Here is a 15,060-nt window from a genome sequence, read left to right on the forward strand (position 1 = left end):
CCCTCAAAATAAATTTTTTATTTTTATATAAATATAAATAAAAAATAATAAAATGACTTCATAAACTCTACGTAATTTTACCCTAATTTAAATTTCTTCACACCTCTATCTCCCTTTTTCTTTGTCTTTTTTTTTTGCTTTAGTCTTTTCTTTGTAACTTATTATTAAAATACATTTCATTGTTTAAATAAAAATTTATGAATTTATGAGCTTGGACAAGGAATGACGGAAACTACTCACCATCATTGTGTAAATTAAGAAAAAGTAAAGTTTTCTTTTATTTTTTTCTATTTATATTATTTAACTATTTATATACTTAATCATTGTGAAAAATCCTGTATATCGTATTTAATTATTTTTATTTTATATATTATAATTTTATATTTAATATTTTAAATTTAAAATAAAATAATAATATTGCATGTTGACTACCTATTGATTCGGATATGATCTTAGTTTTTTTTTTTTTTATGTTAGTGGTCTAATGTGCTTGCTCTTCTTTTTGTTGTTGGGCATTTTTGTTTTTTTTGTGCAACCATCAAGTTTTTAGAGTGGTTTTTTTGTGTAATTGTATAAGTTTTCAAGTGGTTTAGGAGTCTTTGGTCAATCAAAGGTTCAATAAAAACACTTTTCAAAAAAAAAAAATCAAGTTTGATTAAAGTGCAGTTTTAAATAATTTTTTTATATTTGAGCCATCAAACTTTAATACTTCAAATCATGAAAAAGAGTAATTTGAATTAAAACGTACTAAGCTCAAATTTGAAGAAATGGATGCTTTTCAAGTAAAATTTGATACTTATAAAACTATTGTAAGTTTTTTTTTTATTTCTTTTGATTTACATACTATATAAAATTATTGTCTATTATGAATCTTTTGATTATTTCTTAAATTCAATGTGTTAGTTTTAAAAAATTTTAATTCTTATACCTTTTCCATCTTTGGCCCCTAATAAAAGTTTCGTAGCTCTGCCCCTAATTGATGTCTCATGTTAAGTTATCATAATAAATAATGACATGATATGTTATGTAGTATGATAGATATTATCAAATGACAATCTCACTTTCCCTTATGTTAAGTCAATATACCACATCAATGTAATGTTATAATAAGTATTATTTTGACTAACCATAGTCAATCAATCATTAAGAATTTATTTAATTTAAAATAAAAATAAAAATTTATTTAAAAATTTTAGTAATATAAAAATATTACTTATTTTTGACATAATCCTCAAATAAACCCTTAAACTATTCAAAATATTTAAATTAGCCATTTTCTTTTATTGTGTTTAATTAAGTTTTTATTTTGAATCAAATCAATCTTATGACTAATAATTGACTAATTATCATTAATAAAAATATCTCTTATCATTATATATCTACATGGCACATAGGAAATTGATAAAGATGGTGAAAATATCACATAATCATGTTATCATACTAAATCAGTAAGTTATGTCATCATCAATTATGATATGCAATCCTGACATATCATAATCAATTATAATATTTTAACATACTAAATCAGCGTCACATGACATAGAATAATGAATGATATTTTAACTACATCAATCATTAGTTATGAAGGCTTATTTAGCTCAATATAAAAACTACAAAGATTTATTTGGTTTAAAATAAAAGTATAAGGATTTGATTGAATGTAATAAAAATATGAAAGCTTATTTGAATTTTCTTAAATAGTTTAAAGATCTTTTTATATATTATGTCTTTGTGTTTTAAATTACTAAAAATATGTTTATTTATAATATTATTCTGAGGAATTACTTGTTTTTGAGAAATGGTCTATCAGCAATTGACAAGGACTCCAAGACCAAATCAAAGTGCCATTTTTTTTTCTTCTAGTGTCCAAATTCTAAACACCATTACTGACTAAGTGTCACTATTTCAACCCGAATAGTTAGTAGAGGATTGAATTTTCGTTTTCATTTGTGTAAATGGGCAAATCAGAAAGGGGTTATATTCATACATGGACATGGTCAAGATGTTGAGATCGTATGTGTTTTCAGTCATGATCATGACGCGGAATTATGAAACATACTTTTCTGATCTTAATTCTTACGCTTTTTATTCTTATTATTTGTCTGATTTAATTTCAAAATTTATATCTATGAATAAATGTACTTGTCCTAATTTAGTAGATATTGTTTTTAGATTTTTTTTGAAAGGGATATTATCTTTAGATTTATTTGATAAATTTTTGTCGTAACAAGCAAAAAACCTAATAAGATAAAAAATGAAGAGTCACATAGCATTATTCAATAATTTATTTATATTTCTTAGTTAAAATGAGAAAGAATTCATCCTTCCAAAATAAAAAGGAAAATGGGTTTTGTTTTCTTTTTCACCGCTAGGGGTTTATTTAGACATTATAATTTTTAAAAAATCTTTAAATTATTTAAAAAATTCAAATAAATTTTTTATCTTTTACTAAGTTCAATCAAATCTTTATATGTTTATTTTAGATCTTTATATCTTGATATGTTTATTCTAGATCAAATAGATGGGTTCACTGATTGTGTTGATAAAATATCACATATAATTTTATATTACTTGTTGTTGGCATAATATAGTAAATATTATATTAAATGATAATATAACATAATGATATTATCATGTGATATTTATTCTCATTATATTAGTGTCACATCAACATCATATATATAAAAAATAAATAAATGTTATTTTGATTGATAACAATTAGTTAACTTTTGGTTATAAGATTTATTTTGTCCAAAATAAAAATACGAGAGTTAGATTAAATAAAATAAAAAATAAAAATTAATTTACGTTTTCTTAAATAATTTAAAAATCTTTTGAAACATTATGATTTTTTTTAATTTATTTCATGCTTGAGATTTTACATTTTAACACTAATTTAGAACTAGGAAGCAAGCTTTCTTCCACTTCTTTTTTGTGATTCACTTTAGCGAGACACCATGATTGTGTGAACCAAAAATGAATTCTTTAATTCAAGTGGCTAGAGAATAACAAAAGAGAATAATTGTGTTACATGAGATTCGGAATGATAAATGGCACTATATTTTAAAAGTACACAAAGCCCTCCCCTTGCTTCAACCTAGACATTTGCCTCCCTACACCATCAATTGTCGATTTGGCACTTCACTGCCGGACTTTATCTGGGTTAGAAGCCGGGGCCACTCCATAATTCCAAGTGTATCCCCGCAAGAACATAAATCTTGAAACTTTTAATCTTTTAAAGTAATATTTTCTTTCCGTATGAATTCTTGGTTCCTTTTGTACAAAGGAATTGAAAGTAAGTATGTGCTTTGTACATACTTAAACATTTGATTCATTAGTTAATATATGATTATCTACTTAAAGAGTAAAATTTAAATTTTTATTTTTTAAATTTAAATAAAAAATATATCTTTTTATAGGATGGTTATGGACTGTATTGATGTTGGTTTCGAGTTCACACGTATTTCTTGCTGGTTAATGTTGATTTTCTAATATAGGTCATTATCAAGTTCACTAATTAAAGATGTTTAGATTTATGTTTGATTATGCACAAAGTTTGTGGGTTAAAGTTTTCAACTTATTAGTTAAAATTAGTCAATTTCTCTAAAAAAAACTAAGATTAGGATCTTGCTCTTTACCCGTATGTAATTAATAGTTTTTTCACATTCTCAACTTATCGAAATTTTTTTTTGAATTTTTATATACATTGATAGTATATTAAATATGAATTTAATTTTTTTAACTATCACTAATTAATTTAAAAAATATCTAAAATCTTAATAATTATGTCAACATAAAATAAATAAAAGCAAAGATCATTAAAGTGGATACATGTCTTTTTGGTATTATCCACATTAATAAATAGTTAAAGGAGAAACAAGACTCAATACTTTCTCTTTAAAAGATTAATTTGATGGAGAGTGTGATGTTCATATTTATAAATTTATTAAGATTTCTTTACTTGCTTGATGTGAGACATTATTTTCCATCCAATTTAGTAATGTTTTCATTGTCGTTAACCATCTTGTCTGTTTTCTTTAGAATAACTTGGACTGGGTTGTTTTACTTTAATGCTGCCTTGTCATGGAATTATTAATTTTTCATTAAGAAGTTAACTTAATAAAACTTGCAGTGTTTACATTTACAAGTTTTTTAAAATTATTTTACTTACTCAATGCAAGATAAAAAATCTCATTTTTGTGTGACATGTATATTTATGTTATGTTTGGTCCACGGAATAGAATAGAATAATTATTATGTTGAAATAGAATAAGAAAAGAATAGAATAGAATGATTATTATGTTGTTTGGTTTATGGAATGGACTAGAATAAAAATTGTTATTATAACTCATTTTGATGTTTGGTTGGCAAGAATAATTAAAAAATAAATGATAAAAAGATAAAAGTACCTTTTATTATAATTTAGTAAACTAGACAAAATTATTCATTGTTATAATTTGATAATATTTTTCCTTTTTAATCTTTTAATTTTATTTTTATTAAAATTTTAAAATCTTAATAATTTATTATTAAATTATTAATATGATTTTTTATTTCAATTTCTTTTGATATTGTCTCTATTTGTATTTTCATTTTTAATCATTTAATTTCTATTTTCATTCAAAATTTAAAAATTAATAATTTATTATTAAATTATTAATATATTTTTATTTTTTATTTATAAGTTGTAATTATTTCCAATAAATAAGGATATCTTTATCCGATAAATTTTTTACTCTATTTAATAGTCATGAAATAGCCATTAACATGGGAGAGGTGGGGAATGGCTAAACCAGGATTTTGGAGAATAGCCATTACTTGGAATGGCTATTCTCCACCTTGAAAACCAACCCAGCATAAGAATAAAAGAAAAAAATGAGGGGGGAATGGCTTAGCTATTCCCCGGACCAAACCCGGCATTAACACAATGATAGGGATTTTGGGAATTTCCCAGAAATAAATAAGCCCAAAACGAAATAAAGGACCTTAAAATAGCCGCTGAATAAGTACAGTGATGGCCCAATTAAAAATGAACTATCTCAACCGTTAGATCGTCCTACTTAGTCCATCAAAGCATCAGATGAACGTAAACCAATTTGTACGGAAAGGAGAATGTACTAATTGTTCTGCTTAGTCTCTGTCAAGTCTCCGTAGTTCTCCCTTGCCGAGCAAAAGAAGAATCTCTGCTCATCTTCATTTTCCTTGTAAAATTTTATTCAAACATATATTCAAAAGCTCCACTAGCCTGAAAAGTCAACCGTTACAGGTTAGTAAAGTAACTTGGTGTAACTTTATCAGTTTATCAATATTTTTTAAAATAATTCCAAAACAATCTTGTGTTTCGTTTGGTTGCTGGGAAATGCAAAAAAACTGACCTAACGACTGGAAATTTCGAGTGAATTTCTGACCTTCAGGACGGTTATGCATCTGAGTTTGAATTATTTATCACCTAAGACCAAAGGACGGAAACCGTTAGATTTAAATTTTATTTCTTCACATTTTTTTTTCCTTTTCACTTTCTTGGCATCCAAGCGGAGATTTAGGGTTAATGCATACTTCTCTTATTGCCAAGTTTTTAACTGTGTGTAATTTATTCCAATGTTCAAATTCTTGTCAAATATCTGATCGTGATATTGCCATTGCCTTTTTCTTTCTTTTTTTGAGTTTAGCTTTGATTGTGGCATCAATAAGTGATAATCATTGGTTGAAAATTTCCTATTTGCAGATTGAGAATTGTTTCTGGTTTCAGTTGGCCACACAAAATTTTATAGATATTCACTTTTTGGACTATGTGAGTACCGCTTGGTTGCTATAATGGCTGGAATTAGGCTTTCAAGACTGAGGTCACTGTCTAATTCCTTATATCCCTCTTCACAACCACCATTATTGCCACTATACAATTCCTATATGGAACTTACAAGAAGTGTTGATCAAAACTATGTCAGATCATCTTATGCTTATGTAGATAGCATTTATAACAAAAGAGAACCACAATCTGCTGCAAAGTTTGTGAATACCCATATTAAAGTTGTGGTGTCTGATCCTTTGGCTCATAAATGTTTCCACAAAATCAATCCCATGGCTGCATCATCCTTGAATTCATCGACTTTGCGTTACCGGAGTGTGTTCCCATTTGTTTTTATAAGCCCAGTGTTGAGAAGTCAGTCACACTCGTTGTCTTTCAGTAGCAAGACTGATAAATCTGTGGAATCTGAAGTCTCAGCTTCTCCTGGTGGAGGGGAAGTGGATGTTAGCAACAGTAGTGTTATTGGCAGTGATTGGGTTGATAAAGTCAAAGAAGCTTGGCGTAATGCTGTGGATGCAGTAGGTTATACTGGGCAAAAGGCTAAAGAAGCCTCTAATGAACTGAAGCCTCATGTTGAACAGTTGCTTGATTCCCATCCGTATCTTAAAGATGTGGTTGTTCCGGTTGGTTTCACTTTGACTGGTACCATTTTGGCTTGGGTGGTCATGCCCAGGCTTTTGAGAAGATTTCACAAGTATGCAATGCAAACTTCAGTCCTGCCATCTGGAAGCTTACTTGGGGATCAAGTTCCATATGAGAAAAGCTTCTGGGGAGCTTTGGAGGATCCAGTGAGATATCTAATTACCTTCATGGCATTCTCTCAAATGTTAGTGGTTCTAATTTTCAATATTTAACTCTTTCTCATCCTTCGATTCACATGTTTCTGCATTATTTTTTTGTCAATGTATAGTGAGTGAAAGGTACATTGACTTGCAGTGGCATGATGGTGGCACCAAGTACTATTGCTTCACAATACGTTGCACAAGCATGGAGGGGAGCAGCTATCCTTTCATTTGTCTGGTTTTTGCATCGTTGGAAAACAAATGTGCTTGATCGTGCACTGGCTGCTCAGAATTTAGCAGGGATTGATCGGGAAAAGTTGTTAACCATGGACAAAGTTTCATCTGTTGGTCTATTTGTTATCGGGGTAATGGCTTTAGCAGAGGCATGTGGGGTAGCTGTGCAATCTATTCTGACAGTTGGTGGCATAGGTGGTGGGTGTTTTCTGCTAAATGAATGTTCTTTTCTGTTTAAGTTCGTTTATGATAATTGGATCTAATTGTGCAAGGGAATCTTAAAATTAAATGTTGCTAATGTAGATAACATTTTCAAATTTATTTTAATGGTAATAGGTATCGTGGCATGGCTCAGTAGGTTTGAATTTAAAGTAGCATATGCTTGCTTTTCTTGTAGTTCTTTTATCATATACTTTTGGCTTTATATTTCCATCTTACTTTCTTGTGTGTCCGAACAGGTGTATGTTTTTGTCAGTATGTTTTTAAACGTTTTGCTTGGTCTTCACTTATAGCAGAGGGCTATGTTGTTGGTGATGTGTTTTCTGATAAGTACAATTTACCATGAATATATTTCTATAACACTATATTTTTAACCTTTCTAAATCTGCTGTACATGTGCTTTAACATGCTTGTACAGTTTATTTAAAGACGGATTTTTCCACGGTTGGTTAAAATTTATAGTATAAATCATAAGTGCTCTCATATCTCAAATAAGACATTGCTTTTAGTATTTTCTATTATTGATCTTAGAATGATTTTGAAGATTATGCAATAACTTGCAAATGCTGTTTGTATGTGTTTTATTGCCAAATGAAAAGATGCCTAATTGCTATTTCTTGAAAGTTCATATTGTAGATATAATATGTATTACTTGTTTATTGTCTTTGAAATAATCATATAACCGATTCAACCTCATCATAGGAGTGGCCACCGCTTTTGCTGCCAGGGACATTCTTGGAAATGTGCTCAGTGGATTGTCTATGCAGTTTTCCAAACCTTTTTCATTGGGTGATACAATAAAGGTAACATGTAACTGAGCAACTGTTAAGGTAACACGTAACTGAGCAAATGTTTTTCTTTCCATGCAGGAAAAGATTTTCTTTCTGTCCAATGCTTATCAGTCCAATAAGCTTTTTCATATTTACAGTCCACAATGAGAAAAGGAATTGTTTTCTTTATTTCCTAAATGCTGTTTCAGCTGCAGTTTGTACTTCACCGTAGGATGTCAAGAATTAAGCTCTCATAGATGTGCATATGAAGTATTTGTTGTGCATTATTGAATTGAAGTACTTATTATTTATTATTCTTGCTGTTAATATTTTGTTTTCTGCTTTGATGAATCAATCACTCATCATCTTTCAGGTAGCACCAACTGGGTACTGATAGCTTGGTATTTGCTTATGATTTCTGTTCATTGCACTCTGTCCCTCCTAATTCCACTATTGACCGACTCTTCAGTTATTTCCCTGAAGTTAGTTGGTTTATACGTCTTTATGTATGAGGGTATATTGGTAATCCTGACCTTTGTTGTGATGTCCACTGTGCCCGTATAACCTAAATGCCATTTATTTTATTCCATCATTAAGGTTATTTTACCTGTAAAACCTTGTGGTTTTAACAAGGTTAGGTTTGTTATTTCATTTCCTTGCTTTTCTGCATGAATTGACAATAAAATGTTCTTACTGCAGGCAGGATCTATAGAAGGTCAAGTGGTGGACATGGGACTTACAAGCACAACATTACTTAACTCTGAGAAATTTCCAGTTTTGGTTCCAAACTCGCTCTTTTCCAGTCAGGTTGGTCTTTTTTTTTTTTTCTTTTTCTTCCTTTTGCTAGAAAGAGAAGAATTCTTTTCACTGTTCATCAAGTCTACTGAGAGTATGCTCATTTGCTTATTTATACATTGTACACTAGTCATACTCAAAACCATCATTCTTGGTAATCTTTGTTAACCATGAAAATTTATAGGTTATTATGAACAAGTCACGTGCTCAATGGCGTGCCGTGGTAACCAAAATTCCCTTGCAAATTGAAGATCTGGACAAGATTCCCCAGATATCCAATGACATCAAGGTCATGCTGCAATCAAACTCAAAAGTTTTCTTGGGAAAGGAGGCCCCTTACTGTTTCCTGTCTCATATCGAAAGTTCTTATGCAGAACTGACCATTGGATGCAATCTCAGACATATGGTAATGTCTCATCCTCGATTCCTTTTTTCTGATGTTTAGGTACCATTGTTATTTGATCAGTTGCCCAGTTTTTTTTTTTTTTATTGGGAGAGGGGGGATTCAAACCCTGCTTTCTAAGCAGGGGATTGTGCCCAAACTAATGAGCCAAATCTCGGATCTCAAGTGTTTCTGATTTTCTGAATTTCATTTTAAAAATATTAAAACTTAATGCCACTGTTTAAAACAGATGTGCAACTGTGGTTTGCATAGCTGCACTGATAAGTTTAAAAGACTGCCTCAAACCCTTGATTTATTGATATTGTTTTCCTCTCCTGGGATTTTGTTCTGAATGCTGGATGCTTGGCTGTGGCTTCTTTTCAAAATTTATCATTTTAAGCCTGACAAGTGTTTTTCTTTCTCATTTTACTGATATCCACATTGATGTACGATATGCAATTCTAGAGCAAAGATGAATTATACTCCACACAACAAGATATTCTTCTGCAGTCTGTCCAGATTATTAAGAAGCATGGTGCGACATTGGGCAATACATTCCAAGGTACGGCCAGTCAGTGATGCAGCCAATGGAGAATGATATCTTTTAGAGAGGCTGAGGTTTACATTTCTTAGTCCTTTACAACTTGAACATTTCAAGAGATATAAGTCAACACAATATCAGTAGGAACATGTTCAGTTTTCAATGACCTTGTGCTTTTGTGTTGATGGGGAAGAGTTGTCATTACATGAATTTGTGAAGAAATGGTTATGATGTGGTAAAGGTATTGGCTCAGCTGACCAATGGAGTGGGTTGTGATTCCATTTGTTGCAAACACAAACGATTTTTCTTTGCAATTGTTTTGCCCTTTTTTTAAATGAAAAATTTCAAAAATCTGTCAATGTCGCCAGCCATTGGCTGGAGAAAACACTGCAACTGCTGTATATTTTAAGATTTTGAGCAATTACAAAAGCTTTGTGCTGATTTCGAAAATCCAAAGTAATGATTGAGTAAGGTTTTTTATTGTTCCATAATGTTTATTGCAGAACTTCAACCAGAAGAATCTTGTTAACCATGAATAGCATTATTAGCTACTCCATTTTCCACGTACTCAACAAAATGAGCAATGTACTTCTCCTGATCACCCAAAACTTTGGCAGCTGCTCTTGCACGAGCCCTCAGGCCTTCTCTTTCCTCTGACACCATTGCTAGCCTTAAACATTCGGCAATATCATTTTTGTCACACGATCCATCTTCAGCTCTGTCAATCTCCACGGCCAAACCTTTCTCCACAAGCAATCTTGCATTCAGAGCTTGGTCAAAGACAAACGGCAGCGCCACCAGGGTGTGCCCGAATTGTAGAGTCTCCACCACAGAATTCCAACCACACTGAAACAACGTGCCACCAGTCGAAGAGTGTCCCAAAATTTCCATTTGCGGTGCCCACCCAGTAGTCACCAATCCCCTGCCTTGGGTCCTTTGAGCAAAACCTGGTGGCAGAGCATCGATATCATCTTTAGCCCAAGTGGCTTCCTAAGTGCCCATGAAAATTGTACTTGAGATAACTCTATTTCATAAGCTAACTCATAGGTTTGATCTCTGCTCAGTTTACACTCACTGCCAAATCCCACAAATACAACTGACTTGGGCTTTTGCTGATCAACCAACTCAAAAATCTTAACCCATTTCTCGTCAGTGATGTCCCTTCTTCCTCGTGGTTTCTCCGGTGGAAGCAAACCTACTGGAATCACCTTTTTTCCGAGCATCTTTTCAAGTGAACTTAAGTAATCACCTTCAAGCTCATTGCAACTACGTACAGCAACAGCTTGGCATGAATGTAAGGCCTTGGAAATGCGATAGGCATCTTTTTCAGTGCCATTTGCTCCATAAATGGCAGAAAAACTGACAACAGCCTCATGTTTCTTGAAGGCAACAGTAGATGGGAAGGTGACCCATTCCGGGGCTGACATCAAACTTTATGGAGACGAACGTAGCTTCTTTTGGCCCTCACCAAACAAATAATCTGGTGAGCCAAGGAAAACGTCTGTGGAAGCAGTAAAAATTGTGAATTACAAGAGGGGAACTTGAAATTCTAGGGCGACCTCCGCTGCCCAATAAGGGATAACATCAACAAATATCCAGTCTGGTGATTGATCAGCCACGAATTTCTTGAAAATTTCTTTACGCATATCGTATGCGGTTTTCAGGTACTGATATTTCTCAAATGGGATATCGACAGAGGCCTCAGCGCCATCTGGTAGGACATCCTTGTCCAGTGCAGGCAATGGAAGCTCCACCAAATTGATGAGGGTGGCTAAATTCGAAGGAATTTTGGGGAGTCTTTTGATGTTGTTAGGTGTTTGAATGAAGGAGACCTTAACTCTAGCTTTGGCCAAGGCAAATGAGAGTTGAAAAAATGGCCCCATGTGTCCGAAGGCGGATCATGGGATCTAACAACGTGAAGGTCTTTGGCCACTTTGTTTCTCAGATTTAGTGATGTACCAGAGCCTTGAACATCTATTTAAGTATGGCAAATATAGGTGCAGTGCTTCTGTGTTGGGAGGAAGGCAAATAAAGCAGATTATCTTTCCTTTACCTGTGCCTATGTATTTGGTAAGTATGAAATGAATTTACTAGCAAGATTTAGAAAGGCAAAACGTTTGAAAAGGTCCTTAAATTATTTAAAAAAATTTAATAAAATTTTAAAATTTGATTAAACAAAATAAAAGAATTAAAACTTATTTAAATTCTTCAAAATAATTTAATTTTTTTAAAAATATTATGCCATGTAAACGTATTGACAATTTCTTTTCCTCTAATGTTTCACTTTTCTCTCCCACTCACCACCAAAAGTAGGTGAGATGAGGGAAGGAGATTAGCAGGATCTATAGTTTGCACTAGTAAATGGGCAACCATGCCTAGCTAATGTATTCGGTGAACTTTATTTCATGCCATAGGAGCCATGCAAGAAAATGCTAACGACATTTTTGACAAAAAGTTTAAAGAGTATACTTGTGAAAATCATGATTGTTAAATTTAAAGTTTACAATTATGTAAGAATAATAAAAAAAATGTTTATAAAATTGTAATGATTGTGCCAAAAAACAATTAAATAGTAATATAGATTGGTAAGGCATCAAAAGTTAAATATTCCAGTAGGCATTTGAAAGACAGAAGGAAAGGAACCAAAGGTTTTGTAATTTAAAGGTCACCAGCTAGGACGGGGAGTAGTGGACAAAGCTTGCTTGTAACTTAACAAAGCCTTTTCTTCCATTTTTATTATTGGAACTTGGAAGATTAACGCCTTTGATTTGCAGCTCCATTTTTCTCTAGATACTCCACAAAGCTATTGAAGTAACTGTTTTGCAGGTCTCTGTTTCCAAAAATTTGAGCCGCTTCTCTGGTTCGGACTCTTAGACTCTGTCCTTCCTCGGACACCATGGCCAGTCTCAGAGCTTTAGCTATATCAACTCCGCTAAATGATCCATCGTCACTTCTCTCTACTTCCACTGCCAAACCTTTCTCCACCAAAAACCTTGCATTCAAGGGTTGGTCAATAATGAATGGTAAAACCACGAGACAATGCCCAAACTGCAGCGTTTCTATAATTGAACCCCATCCGGCGTGAAACAACGAGCCTCCGATTGATGGGTGTTCTAAAATTTCCAATTGCGGTGCCCAACCAATGCTGACAACTCCTCTTCCACGGGTACGGTCGCTAAAACCAGGAGGCAGAGCATCATCGTCGCTAAGAGCCCATTCAGGCTTCCTCAGTGCCCATAAAAATGGCAATCCTGATAGCTCCAGCCCGTACGCTATCTCATGAATTTGATTCTTGCTTAGCTTGTACTCGCTGCCAAATCCTACAAACACAACTGACTTAGGCTTTTGTACATCAAGCCACTCAAAGATTTCTATCCATGACTTGTCTGTCATTCTTCTTCCTTCAGGTTTCACTGGTAGGAGCAAACCTATAGGAATCACTGGTTTGCCATTTGTCTTCTCCACTACGTTCAAGTATTCGGCTTCATATTCCGTGCAACTACGTATAGCAAAAGCTTTAGATGCCTGAATAATTTTAGCAAGCCTTTCAGCGTCAGATACTCCAGAAGCATTCTTTCCGTAAAACCCCTCATGCATGCCAGTAGCTAGGGAACTAGGATAAGCTAATGAAGAAGGAAAATCAAACCACTCAGGCGGTGACGTCAAACTTTCCGGAGAAGACCTCATTCTTTTTTGGCCGTCGCTGGTGAGGGATCTTGGATTTGCAAAGAAACTATATGAAGAAGCAGAGAAAACTGAGAAATTAATGAGAGGGATTTGGTATTCGTGGGCAATCTCAACCACCCAATGAGGAATGACATCAACGATTATCCAACCCGGTCGTTGATCTGAGATGAACTGCTTGACCGGGTGTCGAAGTAGATCGTATGCAATCTTCAGGTATTGAATTTTCTCGGAAGGAATGTCCACGGTGGCCTCAGAACCCTCTGGCAAGAGTGTCTCATTATCCAAGGCTGGCAACTGAAAAGCTACTAAATCTATCAGGTTTGCTAAATCTGAAGGAACTTTGAGTCTTCCGATATTTCTAGGGGTTGATACGAAGGAGACTTTCACTCCTGCTTTGCCTAGGGCTACAGAGAGTTGAAAGAATGGTATCAAGTGGCCAAAAGCAGACCAGGGAAGCATCACTACATGAAAATCTCTAGCCATTTCTGATAGGGAGCAATCAAGGATTTGAGACAGCTGATAGTACTCTAAACAGCCTCCACCAATATGAAGGCAGAAAAGTCTAGAAATTACACTATAAGGAAAGGACTATTGAGGTAGTTGTCCATTGACCTAGCAAAAGAAAAAAAAAAGTAAGGTGCTTGGCTATTGTCTTTCTATTAAAAATATAATAATGTGAAAGACAAATTTTCGCAATCCCAGGAAGCATATTCAAAAGTCTGCTTAAAAACAATGCAGGGAAGGACAAATTTCCATCCATCTTTATTGAAACTGTTTTGGAGTGTGGTTATGTAGGGATGACACAATATTATGTTCAATGTCGAGTGTTTGTTTATTTTCAATATTTGTATTATCAACTGGATAAGGTGTAGAGCGTTGATTGTGTAATGTTAATCATGTATTTAAGAGACTATTTGGCTTTTTTTTCTTTTAAGTGAAAAGCAAGTGATAAATATAAAAAACGTGTAGCTGTATTTATAGCAGACTTAAAATTGTGATATATTGTTTCTTTTGTGTAATAGCCATGTGGCTCCAGTTCTAGTTTATTTAAAATGATTGGCTTGTGAAAAACTAAAAAAATCTTCATATAATATTCCTTGTTTTAAGATTTTTATATATTTTCTTACTTTATGCCTTCACTCTGATATTATCTTTGCTTCTTTCTAGTTTCTCTTTTCTTACTTGACAAAAAACTCCTCCACCTATTCCTTCAAATTAAACTTCTGATTCTCACCAGAATTTTATTCAATTCGGATTATTAATAGAAACTTTATTTTAACAGAGAAAAAAAAATCTGCCTAAAAATTTATGCTTGAAGTGTATAAAATTCATGAAATTCATAAGAGCAGCTATATGGTTAAATTCATGAAAAGTGTATAATTCCTTACAACTTGGGAATGGCTATTAGCATAGAGATTGAGGGAGGAGATCCAAATTAAGTTGAAACTTTATTTATAGAAGCAGAGCTTCACATGCTACTAGTCGGCTACTTGGAAATTGAAATGAATTAAGAAATGTGATTGGAAATTTCCAGTCTCTAAATTTGTCAATCTAGTGCAGCTGAGTTTTGAGGCTTGGCACATGATAATTATTGAGTAACATTACATTTTTAAGCTTGAAAATCCAAATAAAAGAAACAAGGAAAGTTATTGCTCGTAAATCAACAAAACAGCCATCTTATTTGTATTTGAAACATTATTCCTGACTTTAATCAGTTGCAGCTCCATTTTTCTCCAGATACTCAACAAATCTATTGACGTAACTATGTTGCAGGTTTCGGTTCCCAAAAACTTCAGCTGCTTCTTTAGCTCTGACCCTTAAATTCTCTCCTTCTTCAGAAACCA

General features: G+C 32.9%; 1 protein-coding gene and 2 pseudogenes across 1 annotated transcript; 1 reads left to right on the forward strand and 2 right to left on the reverse strand.

Moving 5' to 3' along the window:
- The first annotated feature begins 5,085 nt into the window (after positions 1–5,085).
- On the forward strand, positions 5,086–9,922 carry LOC110414149 (Mechanosensitive ion channel protein). Its single transcript, XM_021425215.2, has 7 exons — positions 5,086–5,266; positions 5,726–6,632; positions 6,743–7,020; positions 7,744–7,844; positions 8,511–8,618; positions 8,791–9,012; positions 9,454–9,922. The coding sequence occupies exons 2-7, from the start codon at positions 5,815–5,817 to the stop codon at positions 9,565–9,567; spliced, it is 1,641 nt and encodes a 546-aa protein (XP_021280890.1). The 5' UTR covers positions 5,086–5,266; positions 5,726–5,814; the 3' UTR covers positions 9,568–9,922.
- Positions 9,923–10,035: 113 nt separating this feature from the next.
- On the reverse strand, positions 10,036–11,101 carry LOC110413283 (soyasaponin III rhamnosyltransferase pseudogene; annotated as a pseudogene).
- A 1,182-nt stretch (positions 11,102–12,283) lies between these two features.
- Positions 12,284–13,699, reverse strand: LOC110414360 (putative UDP-rhamnose:rhamnosyltransferase 1 pseudogene; annotated as a pseudogene).
- Positions 13,700–15,060: the final 1,361 nt, after the last annotated feature.

Source organism: Theobroma umbraticum, unplaced genomic scaffold (genome assembly GCF_002168275.2).
Source record: "Theobroma umbraticum cultivar Fairchild unplaced genomic scaffold, ASM216827v3 scaffold_4.1, whole genome shotgun sequence".
NCBI classification, from domain to species: Eukaryota; Viridiplantae; Streptophyta; class Magnoliopsida; order Malvales; family Malvaceae; genus Theobroma; species Theobroma umbraticum.

Excerpts from the sequence above, each read along its gene's own strand:
- LOC110414149 (XM_021425215.2), top strand. The coding sequence starts at position 5,815 with ATGGCTGGAATTAGGCTTTCAAGACTGAGGTCACTGTCTAATTCCTTA. Across the intron at positions 8,619-8,790 it reads ACTCGCTCTTTTCCAGTCAG|GTTATTATGAACAAGTCACG; the intron begins GTTGGTCTTTTT and ends GAAAATTTATAG. Across the intron at positions 9,013-9,453 it reads GATGCAATCTCAGACATATG|AGCAAAGATGAATTATACTC; the intron begins GTAATGTCTCAT and ends ATGCAATTCTAG.